The sequence below is a fragment of the Falco rusticolus genome, chromosome 4, assembly GCF_015220075.1.
Source record: "Falco rusticolus isolate bFalRus1 chromosome 4, bFalRus1.pri, whole genome shotgun sequence".
Classification (NCBI taxonomy): Eukaryota; Metazoa; Chordata; class Aves; order Falconiformes; family Falconidae; genus Falco; species Falco rusticolus.
The window spans coordinates 97,894,120-97,909,726 of NC_051190.1; the positions used below are offsets into that span (position 1 = coordinate 97,894,120).

At 39.6% G+C, this 15,607-nt stretch overlaps 1 protein-coding gene across 9 annotated transcripts in view; it reads left to right on the forward strand.

The window, feature by feature from the left end:
* Nucleotides 1-15,607, forward strand: part of TRAK1 (trafficking kinesin protein 1) — a 140,556-nt gene that overhangs the window by 95,298 nt on the left and 29,651 nt on the right. For all 9 annotated transcript variants that reach the window (XM_037382717.1, XM_037382718.1, XM_037382719.1 and 6 more), the window contains 4 exons: nt 2,773-2,849; nt 6,303-6,419; nt 13,459-13,559; nt 14,380-14,488. In XM_037382717.1, the coding sequence (XP_037238614.1) occupies nt 2,799-2,849; nt 6,303-6,419; nt 13,459-13,559; nt 14,380-14,488 (378 nt within the window). In that variant the 5' untranslated portion in view covers nt 2,773-2,798. The remainder of the gene's footprint in view (nt 1-2,772; nt 2,850-6,302; nt 6,420-13,458; nt 13,560-14,379; nt 14,489-15,607) is intronic.

Sequence of the window (15,607 nt, forward strand, 5' to 3'; positions counted from 1 at the left end):
GATGTGATGGGGTTTTTTTCCCATCCATATTTCACTGATCAGGGCTCAAAATGTTTATTCAAAATAGTGTGTCTTTTTTCACTGGTAGATTTTGTGAACACTAAGGAAATAAAAATCGCTGCACTAGCAACTGACCAAATGCTATCTTGTAATCCGTGGGGGAGGAATAATTACATACTTTGACAGTGTTTTGAAGTTGTTTTTTTAAATGCTGTTTCTCAATTGCTTTCTCTCCCCTCACTTTTCACCTTCTCTTTCCCACAAGCATTGATTTCTGAGTGATGGAGAGCAAGGCATCTTTCCAAGTTTGCCCTCCTTCCAAAAGGAAAACCTTTCTTTTAGTTAGTAGCACTGCGCTTCTGCTGTGTTTTGTGTTTAGTGCCCAAAGGAGGTAGTGGAGTGAAAGAGGCATTTTATTATATGCAGTCTGTTGAAGTTTGTTTCCACTTGGATGTTGAAGAGGATACACAAGTTACCATTTCTGCTTTGAAACCCTTCCACGTTGGCAGAGTGATATATGAAGGCCTCTGTTTAAAAATAATGGCCAACAGTATTGTGATGGAAACTTGGAGATATAAAAGCTATTGGTGACCAGGTCGCTACTGCTTTGCTAGTAATAAGTCTGTTGTGGTAAGGCTGTGGTGTTAGCCTGCCAGGTTAAAGATTAAATAGCAAGGTCCAAAGAAATAGCCAACTGAGCAGCCACGCAAATGAACCTTTATCACTTTCCTAGATGAGTGACTTTATTCTGTCTGTGGGAGCATTGTCCCTTTACCAGTTTGGATGTTAGGAAGTTTATATGTTCACCTGAATTGGGATGGCATGGTGGTTGCCATAGTCATAATCAGTGGTGATTATTAGTGCTAGGTACAGAGTTAAAGTGAGCTTGCTAATGATAATCTCAAACATTATTTTATAGTAGTAAGGGAATGCTGTAACCAAAGGAACTATTTAGTGAACCATTGTTTTGGAAAATAACTTGCTGGCGTCAGGGCTTGTGATAGATGCTTTTATGGCACAATTTATGATCTTACCATGTCTTAAAAAAATTTGGTTTATGGCAATGTTTGTTTGGGGTTTTTTTGTATTGTGAATAGTCTTCTGGATGTGTCACCATCTGTCTTCATGTGAAGTTTTTATGGAAAGCTTCTGTTTAACCTCTTTGTTTATTATAGCTGATGTTCTCTGCAAGTTACTTCATTTTTTTTCTGTGGAATCCTGATTAGTCTGCTTTTGACTGACATAGCTTGTAGTTTACAGATGCACTGTATTTTTGTCTGTGCAGTGGTATAGCTATTTTTTATATTGGTATGTAATGTCAGATTATTACTTTAAAGCGTAAGAGTTTTTACTGTTATCCCTTTCAGACTTAATTATTTGGATAAGTGTAATTATCTTTTGAATACTTTTGATTGGCATCTTTTGGAGTTCACTGGCACTGCTGATGTCCCTAAATATTGTAAATGTTTTCAGGATTTGATCCTCAAAAATAAAATTTGAGAAACAGGAAAATAAACAGAAACAAATTGTCCTTGTTGACATAGTTTAAGAACTTTCTGATGTTTAAGTATGGAAAAAAACCAACCTCTAGCATTGCAACAGGTATCTAAGTACTGTTGCATTTGGTCCATTATGGGTGTGCCTTTAGAAGTGATCAGCTGTACATTTGTGTATATGTAGGTTGTTATTTATAAATTGGGTAGTGTTGTTTCCTTAGTGTGACAAACTGTCTCCTGGTAATGTTACTGTACTCAGTACACCCCCCCCCCCCCCTTTAAATCTTATTAGACCTTATCTGTCTCTCCCCCCACAGCCTTAATGCACGCTAGGGCAACATCAGCTAATCTGTCAGATGGAGCTTTAACTGACATCATTGAAGATAAATCCCCTAAATAGCAATTCGTGCTACGGCAGCCTGGTAACTTGTAGTACATATGATCAAGGGAACTTCATGAACAATCCCTTTTTCCCAGAACTATGGAGTTTGAAAAACAGGTGTAGCTGAAAATGGAACGAATATAAGGGTAGAGGAGAAAGTGCTCTTTTCTCCTGTGATCATTAGTGGATTTTTAGAAAGCTTGCAAACTTTTAAATAAGTCAATATAGCTTCTTAAAGGTGGTAGACTAAACTTCTGCCTACTTTCTTCAGTATAAAAAACTTGTGGTTCCACCTTAGTGATTAATCAACTCATCCAATCCAAGTAAATATTTCTCATGAGCAATATTGTGGCCACTGTGGTGTGTTCTGGGTATTATAAGAATATTATTTGCATGCCTTCTGTATTTACTTTGCTGTCTCATACAGTAGAACCCAGTTCTTATCAACTTTATATGACATAGTATCTTCATGTTGAACAGTGTTACTAACCGTATTTATTCATGGAGTAACAAAAAATTATTGCACATAATACAATGACTAAGTGATGTGATAGAATCTGAATCATGTATTTAAGAATGTCTATTTTCATTTCTTCCTTGATGTTTTTTTTAATAAACTCAAGATACTCCTTCAGACAAAAGATTTAACATTTTAACTGTTTGTTCTGTCACTGAAAAAAGCAAATAGTGATTACAAAAGAAAAACACTTGCATTCTCAGTTTAACTTGAAGCTTTGATTATTTTTCTGAGGTTTTTTTAAGCTTTTGATATACATACCCAAAAGTTGAGATAAGTATTTTCAAGATGAAAACTTACGCAAACTCAAACTCTTAAGAGTATTTTCCCTTTAACAGTGTTACCAATATAATTAATGTTTTATTTTTTCCTCACAGTTTTATGTGCTGAAAGAGTGGGCCAGATGACTAAAACATACAATGACATAGATGCTGTTACACGTCTTCTCGAAGAGGCAAGTATTACATCTCTTTAAGGACCCATTCACAGTATGAGACACTAGTACAGAAATTATATGGTACCTCTAGTACAGATGGTTGGTAGACTGTCCTCTAGTGAGGAGGGATAAGTGCTCTGAGTGTATGTACACTTTATCTCATTGGTAAGGTAAATATTCTTTCTAAATAAAGGTTATTTGTTTACCCCAGTCATATAGATTCATTACTTATGCTTATTTTTCAGTTGAGGCCATTTAACTTGCTATGGTCAAATAATTGACATAACGAATGAGGAGGAGGAGAGTGGAGGGAGTTGTTTTAAAATGACATGCACATTTACAGTACATGTAAAGCTAATAGTATAATTATTGATGGATTTAGTCTTTTTAAAAAATAAATTTAAAAAGGCTCACAAATAGTCTTACATTCATAATTATTAGCTCAGATAATGTCTTTCTAGAGAAGTGCATTGACACACAAAAAAAAAAAGTGTAATATCCCATTTGTCTCCAAACCTTTTCTTTTTTGCCTTATATTTGGTTGTTTTGGGTTGGTATTTTTTGGTTTTTATATTAAATACCATTATTATGTTAATTGTTATTATTTTAATCCTTGGCACTCAAGAAATGTCAAAAAGCAACTGTCAAGCTAAAATGCTTATGTTCAATAAACATGATAAATTATTTGACAGAAATCAGCTGCTTTTCTGCAGTAAACTTTAGCACTGTTTCCAAGTAATGTTTGTGGAGAATTTTTTAGGTGAAAACTATTACAACTGTATTGGTTCATGGCTGAGTGTTCATATTTATTTGCTTGTTTATTGCAGTAGCAGTGTCAAAAATGGGGTCTCTGTGTCTAAGATATGTTGGGTGGTCTATTCCTCCCCTAGCTCTGCCAAGAAACAACCACGGGAATGCTCACATTTCCCACCTATGCTTGATTGTACTGCAAACAGATCTAAGTCCTGCATTTTGTGCTTTGAGATGAATCATTTAAACAACTGTCTGTGAAAATCAGTAAAAACTGATGCTTTACCTAAAAGACTTGTCCTGGAATAATCCATTAATTTGTAGTAACAGTCTGTTACTTGTTTGTGTCCTGTTCCCTTTGTATTGTTTGGCTGAGATTTACTTGCATTTGTTCCACAGCTCCTTCCAGTAATGATGCAGCATTCTGCCAAACTGTTGCCTCCCCTGAGTCCACATAGCCAAACATCTATAGATCCAGACATCACACTCATGGGAGCAATGCCAGAATGACTTGCTGAGCCGATGTTTTAAAATTTCTGGTGTACTTTATCTGGATGATAGCAAAGAAAAAACAGGGGAGTGTGTATTAAGTGAACCTTTAATAAAACAAGTACTTTCAGTGTGCCTTTTCCCTTTTATTTGGCCATCTTTTCTGATTGAATCGCTCCATTCCTTGGCAGATGTGCACTTACAGCTCCTTTCTCTGTTTTCCAAATGTGGTTATTACAAGACACATCCATTTGCAGAATTTAAGGTGTAACTCCTTCTGGAACTTTGACACACAGAAGCAAGAAAAAAAACCCCAAAACTACCCCTTGGCTGTCCTTGTTGGCAAGCTTCAAATTATTGCATTATGAAGTTGGCAGGTTGAAAGGTGTTGCATTTTGGGGGGAGGATAGGAAAGATAAGATCTCAGAACAGTATCTGTGCAGATATTTTGAAAATCTGTGCCTGTTGCCCTGAAACTAAGCAAAGGGAGCAACACCAGGCCTGCCTGGGTATATAGTAAGAACAGGAGTAGATTCCTCTGTGAACCTGCTTTCTCAGCCCTTTCTAATAATAGTGTAAATGTGTCCGGCTTCAGGATGTTTTTTTACATATTTCTGTAATAAATCAGATCCTTATCACTATGAGTAAGAGGCCTAACCCCACACTGAGATTTAGAGCTGAATTGCTAAAAATTGCGTAGGCAGCCTAGGGAGGTTAGTTAATGAGCCTGGAAATACACTTACATTCCTCAAATCTGAGTTTAGAAACCTTGCTGCTAGATAGCTCTTCCTGTGTAGAGTCAAAGCTGCAACACTATATTTTTTCCACTCGTATTTATGAAGTGAGCCAAATCACTGAACAATAAGTTGGCTTGATACGTAAAGCAAACGTTTTTTGGATAACTTTGTGGGACCTATTGTTCTGAAAGATTTTACGTAAGATTATATAAAGAATTTATGGCTAGATAATGCCAGTAGCTTTCGATGCAAATATAAGCCTGACCTTCAGAAGGCATTTGGAAAATGCTATTTGTAGATACAGCAGTGATCAATAACCTCTCTGTTTTATTTACTGATTATGACATAACTACTTTTTTTTTCCACTATGAAAGCCTCTTCATTCAAATTCATTGACTTCAAATCCATGCACTCAGTAGCTGTAGAGTTTTGTAGGTTTTGTCATTAATGTCTGCATGAAATAAGGTAGCTTTTAGTCATAAAATTTGAATGGCTGTCAGGGGCAGTATAAACACCAAACCGTATTTTCAGTGAGAGGGAGAAAACTCTTCCTCAGATGGTGTTGAACTAAAGGTAAGTGGGGAATTAACTGTTGTGCCATTTCCCCCCTGTTTTAAAGATCTAGTAGCTGAATAAGAACATGATAAATAGAAATGCTTAATGAACAGCACAGAGTTTTACACATCCTTTCACAGGCAGATTACAACCCCATGTCTCAGCTTTGCAGAAGCTGAGACACGTATAGGTACATGTCACCAACAGGATAAGCTTCTAAGTTTTATTGGTGCGTGTAGTAAACTGTCTAGGACTGGTTATTTCCCATTCTGTGCTTATAGAGGAGGGGGAAAAAAGGGCCAAGCATGGCATGAGAGTAACCACTTAGCATAGATTTAGGCATGTGCAAAAAGGAAAGGGATAGGATTTGGTTTTATACAAAAGCACTAATGGATATATATAGACCAAGACAGGAGCCGAGTATTTGTTGTGGTGGAATCTGCTTCTGCTCCTGCTCAGCTTACAGCGTTTGATTTAAAGGTTGAGCAAGTGGAAACTGAATGAAATGCCTAAGTTCTTTCATATTTTCATGGTGCTTCTGAATTCTTTAAAATGTAACCTCTGAAGTACTGTGATTGCATTCTGCAAATGGTGTAACAAGGTGATGGAATAGTTTCAGTAATTTCTTGAACAAAACTGTAATAAAGAACCAGATCTGGTTTCATTTACGTTGTTCTACTGTAGACCTTGAAGCTGTGCTTTCATGTGTATGGTTTAGTAACTTTGTATGGGTCAGTCTTTTCTGATTAACATTGCTGTAAATAAGCAGGAATAGAAAAATAAAATTAACAAAAAACTAACCAAACAAATCCTCACAGAAGAAAAGTCTTTTTTTGTTCAAGTACTTGTTCCTTCCCTTTCATGACAATTGTTACCCTCCTTCTGATCCTTTGGTGAATAAAAAAATTGAAATTAACTTTCTCTTCTTAATCCTTCACAGAAAGAACGGGACTTAGAATTAGCTGCTCGAATTGGCCAGTCACTCTTAAAGAAGAATAAATCACTGACAGAAAGAAATGAATTCCTGGAGGAGCAAGTAGAACACATCAGGGAAGAGGTAAGATTTTTATGGCTAAGTGCTATATCTGCAGTGATGGGGAGAATTTTCCATCTAGCTCCACCTTGTCTGTACTTAATTTTCTTGGGCATCCTGTTCGTAGCAGGTCAATCTGTGTTGCAGCAGTTCAGTCAGCCATTTTTCCAGCTTGTACACTTTTAGAAATGTGGTCAAAAAAGTAATTTGACCTGTTGGCTCAAATGAGTTGATTTGAGGAAAAAAAACACCTCAAACCCATTGTATTTTGCTTTGCCTCTGATTTAATTTTTCTCTGAAACTAGCTGCTATTTTAAAGTCACTATACCCACTGGTTTTTTTCTACCTTTTTTGTCCTTGTTTTCCTGCTTTATGCATAATTCATGTCTGTTTTGATTATTTCACTCATCACACTTTCCTTTACCCTGTCTCCCTTTGTGTGCAGCTCTTTATTTTTCTTGTTCTTCTTGTTCTGAATCTTCTTGTTGGTCCTCACTTGTTTCTTCCTCACCAACTGCTGCTCTAATTGCTTTTTCCCAAATGCTTTTCTATTCATACCTGAGTTAAATTTTGACTCTTGGAATTTTGGGGTTTAGAACATAGCATTTGAATGCTGGGAATGCTTCCCTTTGCTTCTCAAACTGAATATGATATAGGTATCACATGTAAGGTAAATTGTATTTATGGCGATTTCAGTGGTGCATGCTCACTGAAATCAATGTGCATTCTGCCTTTTCCAGGCTGGGCCAACTTCATAGACTTGTGTTAGGTTTCCAGTGTTCAGATGAGTCAAGTTATCTTTTAATAATTTATAATTTTTAATCAGCATGCTCTCTATGCATGAACTTGGCGTGTCAAGAAGCATTAGGTTATATTGGGAAGCAAAGTGTTATCGGCTGATACTTGCTACCTCCTATATAGATTGCTAAGATCTTACAGCTTCTTGTGATTTTGCTGTATCTCTTTCCAGGGAACTGTGATAGAATCTGTTGAAGCATGGGTTGGCAGTCTGCTGCAGTTACATATATATGTCTGAGTTCGACTGCAGTAATAATGCTTTAGACGTTTGATGAGCACGTGTAGAATATAGTATGATGGTGCATGGGTTTGTCAATTCATAGAATCATAGAATGGCTTGGGCTAGAGGTGACCTTTAGAGGTCATCTAGTCCAAGCTCCCCCGCCATGAGCAGGGACATCTTCAGCCAGACCAGGCTGCTCAGAGCCCCGTCCAACCCGACCTTGAATGTTTCCAGGGATGGGGCATCTACCACCTCTCTGGGCAACCTGTTCTGGTGTTTCATTGTTCTCATAAAAAAAAATAATAAAAACGTACTCCTTTTATATCTAGTTTGAATCTATTTTCTTTTAGTTTCAAACCATTACTCCTTATCCTGTTGTTATAGGACCTACTAAAAAGTTTGTCCCCATGTTTCTTATAAGCCCCTTTCAAGTACTGGAAGGCTGCAGTAAGGTCTCCCTGGAGCTGTCTCTTCTCCAGGCTGAACAACCCCAACTCTGCCAGCCTGTCTTCACAGGAGAGGTGCTCCAGCTCTCTGATCATCTTTGTGGCCCTCCTCTCGACCCACTCCAACAAGTCTGTGTCTGTCTTGTACTGAGGGCTCCAGAGCTGGATGTTCACCAGAGCAGAATAGAGGGGCAGAACCACCTCACTCAACCTGCTGGCTGGCTGTGCTTCTTTTTATGCAGCTCAGGATGCAGTTGGCTTTCTAGACTCTGAGTGCAGACATTGGTGTGATGTATAAAACATACCAGACAACTTACATTGTTTCAAGTAACACCTTATGTCTTCCAGATACCATGGAATTTTTAAGCAAATATTTATACAGTTGCTATTATTGTATTCCTCTGAATGGGGAGTGGAATGCTATAGGTACTGGCAGATTCTTGATAGCTGTATCTTGGATGGAACCATATAGGATGCTTTAAAAGAGCTCTGTCTGTAACTGCAAGTGTCACTAAACTCTGACTTGCTGAGCTAGGGGCAAATGTTGTTTCTGCTATTCTGGGACAGTGACCTTGGTTTGTGATTAGCGTCCGTACGTAGCTTTCAGCAAGAGCAAGAGAAATATCACAGTTGTAGGGTGAGCAGGAGAACCATGAACCACAGGGGATTAAAGTCTTAAAAAATGGCTCCGAATAAAACTGCTCAGGGGTGTGAGATGTTGATTTATATGCAAGACGTGCTGTTGAGAAAAGCGTGGATGGGAGGGATCCCAGATGGGTGATAAACAGTGGTGGAGCACACACATAGAAATAATATCCTTTGGTGTGGCCTACCCTTTTTGGCAAGGAAAACTAATTATCTTCTGTCCCAGAGGAGTGCTGTTGCTTGCTGTCCAAGTCCCATCATGTGGCAAACCAATATATTTGTGCCTTGGTTGCTATGGCATTTACTAGGCATATACGTTCTGACTGGGCAGGGCAGTGCATTCATATCATACATCTAGAATGGAAGAATTGACTGTGGAAGGTGGAGGACAGGGATGGCCTGCCTCTGTCCAGGTCTGTTTTTATTTATAGGGACTCAGGAGCAGCGTTAGGAAAAGTGGCGCCAGAAATAAGCTTCTTACCAGGTGGCTTGATACGTTGGACCATATGTTCTGTCAACACCCATCTTTTCACACTGTCATTTTGACTCCTTCAGAAATTGATGCTTTTGAGGCAGAGCTCATCAGGCTTTAAGTCATGACACCTTTATGTTGAAAGTCTGTCTTTCGTAGGTTTCAATTTTCCATTAATGTTGAATTTTGAATATTTGAACAGAATGGTAGCTAAGGTCATTGCCTCAAAGGCTAAGAGATAAGAGAATTTATTTGGTCCTTTTTATGTTCTGTAAAAACAGCCAAAAACCAATTTGTCTGTGTGGGATCTGTGGTTTCTGTAATATATAGACAAGTTCTTTCTGGTATATGATATAAAGTAAGGTTTTATTGGTATATGTATCGTGGTGTGAATAATTTAGCTTTACATCTCTTTGACTTTCCAAACTTGTCCTGGCAAAACCTTCTGGCCATCCCATTAAGTAGCTGAAGTTTTTCCTATGTCCTTGTGAACATGCCACATTCATAGGTACATGTCACTTAAGGTAATGTAGGCACCTGTGCAAAACACATTAGATTCTCAGGTTTGTCTTTTGAGTTTGTATTGTTAGGTGCTGCTTAGGTTTAGAAAGGGGCTGTGTTCCCGTTCAATTAAAAACTGATGGAACTGAGACTTTTCTTGTAGTGTGCTGGAGAGCAAATGGTGAGTGAACTGAGCAAGCACTATACTGCGTGCATGCTCTTTAGTCTCAGCTTACTGTTTCAGAGTTATATACTAAAAGCATAACATTATATCAATAAAACTTTCTTAATTGTAAATCATTTTGGTTACAGAGATGGGTGTCCGCCTTTTCAGGAGCAGAAGTGTAGTTCCCAGGTACAGTGTATCTGCCTGCTATGTTACCGTGTTCCTAAGGATGCTGCAGCTCCAATCTCAAGACGTGTTCCTTTTTGCTGGGGTGGTGCTGCCTACAGTTTAATGTTGTCTCCTTTGAGATCAGAGCTCAGTATCAAAGCGATGTGAACTGTGACAACCAACGGTGTTTGGAATGGAGTAGGTCATTAGGTTTTAGCTCCTCCTAATCTTCTAAATGCCCCAGTTTACATTTCTTTTTTGTGTTCACGTCTTGTCGTGTGTTTCTGAAGCTAAAAAGGCAGCGCTTCAAACACAGTGTCAGTCCTCAAATAACACAATCTCAAACCTGGGGTAATGTCTGGGTGATAGAGCCTTTTAGTCCTGTTATTCGAGCTCCAGCTCACATCAGCTTTGTGTTTTGGTGATAGCTGGTTTTAAAGTCCAGGTTTCACTTTGCTCTGTGTAAAGTGAGAGGAAAGGAGAAAACTGAATTATGATCTGGAATGGTGGTTTAAGAATGGAACATTGGGTTTGGACTATTGGAGTATAAAGTAATGTTGGAAAGATGTAAATGCTCTTTGGCTTGGTACTTGCAAGTGTGTTATTACATACTACAGTGTAACTGGATGTCTTTATTTTAAGTGAATAATTCCAACCTGTTAAGCATTTAGCTGCTGTTAGTCAGGGAAACAATCAGCTGGACTCTTGAAGCTGTTGTTAGTGATTCAGTAAGGATTGTTCCTGCGAGTTAGGTTCCATGTCTCTAAACTGTTGTGCTCTATGTGAGGAGCCTTTTGTCTTCTACCTTAAATTATTTCTAAGATAGATGCAGCTATTTCATGACATAGTTCTGAAGCTGAATGAAGCTTTCAGGGCAGTGAAGTGAATTAAAAGCCTCAACAGATGGAAGTCCTGGGAACCAAGCATGGTGACAGCTCATGGGCCTTGTCCCACGTTGAGCAAGGGCTCAGCCTGTATTGCTTGTAACAATCTGTTGTGCAGGGGTAGCGTGGTGGTGCTTGCTCTGAAGGGTACACGTTGCAGCGGCTTGTGAAAATGTAGAAGAGTTCCTTTCTGTTCAAAAAACAAGTCCTGTATTTTGCAATGTAAAAATTTGTACTGGTCTGGCTGGGCTGGAGCTAATATTCTTCGTGGCAGCCTGCGTGGTGCTATGGTTTGAGTTTGTGACTATAACAGTGCTGATAACAACCAGTGTTCTGGCTATTGCTGACAGTTGTCTGTCTCCTTCCCCCCCCACACTCCCCTTTTTTTCTTTCTTCTTTTTCTCTCTCTCTGCTCAGCCCCCCATCAGCACAAGATGTTGGGAGGCGGGCACAGCTCAGATACCTGACCCAAACTGACCAAAGGGATATTCTATACTTTATGCTGTTATGCTCAGTAATAAAAGCTCAGGGAAAAGAGGTAGAACATGAGACACTCATGACTGTGGCGTTTGTCTTCACAAGTAACAATTACGTGTGCCAAGGCTCTCCTCTCCAGGAAGTGCCTGAACATCCATCTGCTGATAGAAAACAGTGAATAAATTCATAAATACCTTATTTTGCTTTGCTTGCATGGGCAACTTTGCTTCATTTATTAAACTGTCTTTATCTCAGCCCATCAGTTTTTCTTGCTTTTGTCTTCTGATTCTCTCCTCCATCCTGTATGGGGGTTGTGGGGCAGAGTACAGGCTCAGCTGGTGAGTGCTTAGTTGCTGGCTGGCATCAACACCCCACAAAATTGCAATGTTAAAGGGAGGTGTTGCTGGAGGTTACTGCAGTGAGGTTTTCTCACATTTCACAGCATGATTGAGGTTGGAAGTGACCTCTGGAGGTCATCTTGTCCAGACCACCTTCTCAAGCAGGGACACCTACAGCTGGTTGCCCAGGACCATGTCCAAACAGTGTTTGATTGTCTCCAAGGATGGAGACTCCACAGCCTCTCTGGGCAACCTGTGCCAGTGCTCAGTCACCCTCACAATAAAAAAGTTGTATCTGATGTTCAGGAGTAGCTTCCTGTGTTTTGGTTTGTGCCGATTGCTTCTGTTCCATGAAAAGGTCACCATTTCTGGCTGTTCACCCTCCTTTGGAGGCTTGGAATTCTTGGAAATGGCAGTAAAAATAGTATCCTCAGTCTTTTTAATACATAGAGAAAAAAGTATAGCAAAAGCTGGACATGATCTGACACCCACCCACTGACAGTATCTGAATCCTTGCTACTTAAAGAGGCTGAGCCATAATGCACTGGAGGGAAGTAAATTGTTATTTTTGGCTCAGCTTTTTAGCTTTTCCTGAAATAGGGAAAGTGATCCTCCCAAAATTAATGCATGGATTTTTGTTTCATGGTTTTCTAGAGCGTGGTTGGTTTGGGGTTTTTTTGGTTGGTTTATGGCGGGTTTTTTTCCCTTGCATTTTAGAATCCATGGTTCAGGAGGGCTTGGTGTCTTAGCATATCTGATTATACAGAATAGCCTTAGTAAAGTAAATTACCTTATTTGCTTAAAATTCTGCAGAGTTTAAGTACTTTATTGCATTGAGTCTGCTTTTTGTTTGATGAAAATGCAGCTTACATCTATTTTATTGATATTCTCTGGGGTAGTAACTACAAATATAAATAATGCCTACAATACAAAAAAAGCAGAAGTCTAATAGAAACAAACATACTCTGTAATTTGTGCATTGGAAAGTGAAGACTGAGGGCCAAGTCTTGCAGTGCAAGTGAAAGGGAACAGATCTGTCTGATCAGTTCTGGTATTTATAGCTATGCAAGGCAAATAAAATGTAACCACTTGCCACTGGCATCCTAAATTGCAGCTGTGAAGTGGTGTAAATGCTACTGTGTAACTGAGTTTTTAACCCTTTCCATGGATAATTGCAATATAAATTAACCAAGATTAAGTTTGTGGATCTCACAATGACAGGGTCTCTTAACCACTCAGTTTCAATTTTTTTTTTTCTTTCCCCTTTTTGGTATCTGTGTGTATCTAAGTATGGGACTACCACATACAGCTTTACTAGACTCATGTTTTGGAGTCAGCAAGAGCCCAAACTACACCCAGAAACTGACTGCAGGCTCCACTGTTGCAGCAGCCTCAAGGATGGCAGCTTCCCACCGTGTGGTGGTGGTCTGCAGCTCAGTAGGAACTGAGTCACAAATGTAACCTCACTGCACAAGCATTTTAGGAATTTTGTTTGAAAGTCTCTTGGAGAGGAGGAAATGTCTGTATCTAAGCCAGAAGGTGACAGTCATCACATAAAATGGATAAAAGTGATGTTTGGCTTGATTGTGCCACGTTAATTTCTTGCATTATCATTGAAATATATCCATTTCTGTGGAGGTGACTCTGGACTAATGCAATAGCAAATCAGGATTACTCATCTTAAAGAAGGTGAAAGATGCCTTATAGCAGCAGATAATAGCGTTTTTTTAATTTATAAAAAAGAACATTCAATGGCTAATTTTAAAGGTACGCTTGTCCTTCTTTCTAAGAAATAAAGGAACTGGTTCTGGTCTGTTCCAGTCTTGGCCTCTTGATTTAGTCTGAAGATGATGCTTGGAGGATGAAGAGCTAGCTAATTTGTAGTGCATTTACTTATGAATGTGCCTAGAAAATCAACTTAGTGATCTGCAAATTCTTTGTGCAGGTTTCTCAGTTGCGGCATGAGCTCTCCATGAAAGATGAACTGCTTCAGTTCTATACCAGCGCTGCTGAAGAAAGCGAGCCGGAGTCTGTATGTTCCACCCCGTAAGTTAATCGATCTACAGCACTGAACCTTCACCTGGTACTAAGCAATGGGTAGTTTGGACAATTTAATAGCTTTGCAAAGTAGTGAAATGATCACTGTGTTGGCTGGATCTAAAAATGGGACTCCAAACTTGGTGCATGGCACCAGCTGGAAGGGTTTGCCTTGTACCAGCTGGCTCTCCAGGTGCCAGCAAGAGTCAGGAGGGGAGAGTACACAGGGAGGCTGCTGACGCAGCGCCGTGACTTTCACAAGAACTCGGTCACTGGTGGTGAGGCAGACATAGGTCCCGCTTACAGTACCCTGCTGGATCAAATACCTTTGCATGCTGTGCTAGAACATGCTACCTGTGTGACCTTTGCGCTTGAAGGACTTGAAGGCTCTATGGAAAAATTCCAAGCAGAGGGAAGGAAATAAAGCATGGATTGTAGCACGAGTTCCAGGCAATTAGCTGGCAGAACAGCGCTGCAGGCTCTGAGGGGCTGCCCGCCCTTGCTTGCGGAGTTATTGCTGCATTCTGGTGAAGCATGTGCAGCATTAATCAGGAAGCTATTGGGTTGCTCCCTGTAGTAAAGTGGATTCCTTTCTCATAGCCTTAGCGGAATAATTTTTCCGTAGGAAATGTGTGGAATAATAAATAAATCTGAAAATTGTTCTGTTTTAAAAATCACTGCAAATATGCCACTGCCTAAACATACTGGCGTGAACAAGCTGTATTTTATGTGGCTCTGACTGGTTTTGAGAGCTCTTGTTTAGTCCTGTTCTGTGAGATTGGCCATAATACAGGTGAAAATGAGTTAGAACTGTTGTTTTCCTTACAAGGCTGAAGAGGAATGAATCTTCCTCCTCCGTCCAGAACTACTTCCATTTGGATTCTCTTCAAAAGAAACTCAAGGACCTTGAAGAGGAGAATGTTGTGCTTAGATCTGAGGTGAAAATGCTCACTTTGTGTTTTGCTTAATGCAGTTGTTCATTTAAATGCAAAAACACAGGTGTTGAGAAGTGTGTATCGAAAGTTGAGAAAGTCTAAGAATATATAATTACACGTGACACATTTCTTTGTGGTTGTTAATCATCATCCTTTATCCTTCTAAATGAAGGAAAGGATGAAACGTGGAAGCTACGTGAAGCTACGTGTGAAGCAGTTTCCTTGCCAAAAGAATGTGCAGGAGCATGAGCAGGTTTTGGAGCCCAGCACTGCACATTGCAGCCATTTAAGATTTGTTTCTCTGACAGATACGGGTGATTTTGGCTGCACGTCTGAAGTTGTAGGCTGGCATGGTCTGTCTGGTTCAAATTCAGTGTTTGGCAAAATAAAAATGGCTAGCCTAAATTCGCATCAAATCGCTTTGGTTTGTGTTTCAAGTCAGGCTGTTTATATTTTTAGTTGAATGTGATTTTCTTGCCTTTTCTTTCTGACAATATTCTGTTCATTTTACAGATGTAGCTTTTAAAAAGTTCATTTACTGTTCCCTGTCTGTCAGAAATAACACTTCATAATTGAATATCCTATGAATAATTTTATATTTTCAATGCAACTTTTAAAGTTTGGGAGCACATTACCATTTTGCAAACATGTAGCAGAGTATAGTGGAAGAAATACTTCTGAGCTAAGAATGAATTTATGAAAACAGAGTATGATTACCATTTTCTACTGCAAATGCAGGGCCCGTTGCAAATAGGTAGTGTCACATCTTCGGGTGAGACACTGCATAACAGAGTGCTATACACTTCATTGAGAAGTCAAGCAAGGAAGATGAGCAGTAGATGGTTTGAGAGTATTGAAGGCAGGGTTAGAACTGAGTGCCACTGCACCAGGAGCTGATAGGAGAACCCTACCTACCACTGGCTTCCCTTCCAGGGAGATGTCATCTTGCCAGCAAGGCACGGGATAGAGCCAAATTTGAAACCTGAGCTACGCAGCTCTCTACAGGTGCTGGCTGTGGGTGTCTGTGCATGCCCCCAGCATTGGGAATAGGTTACGGACCCACCGAGGTGGTGCCAGACGAAACCAGCCGGGTGTAGCCACACTTCTCTTGGCATTCCTGGA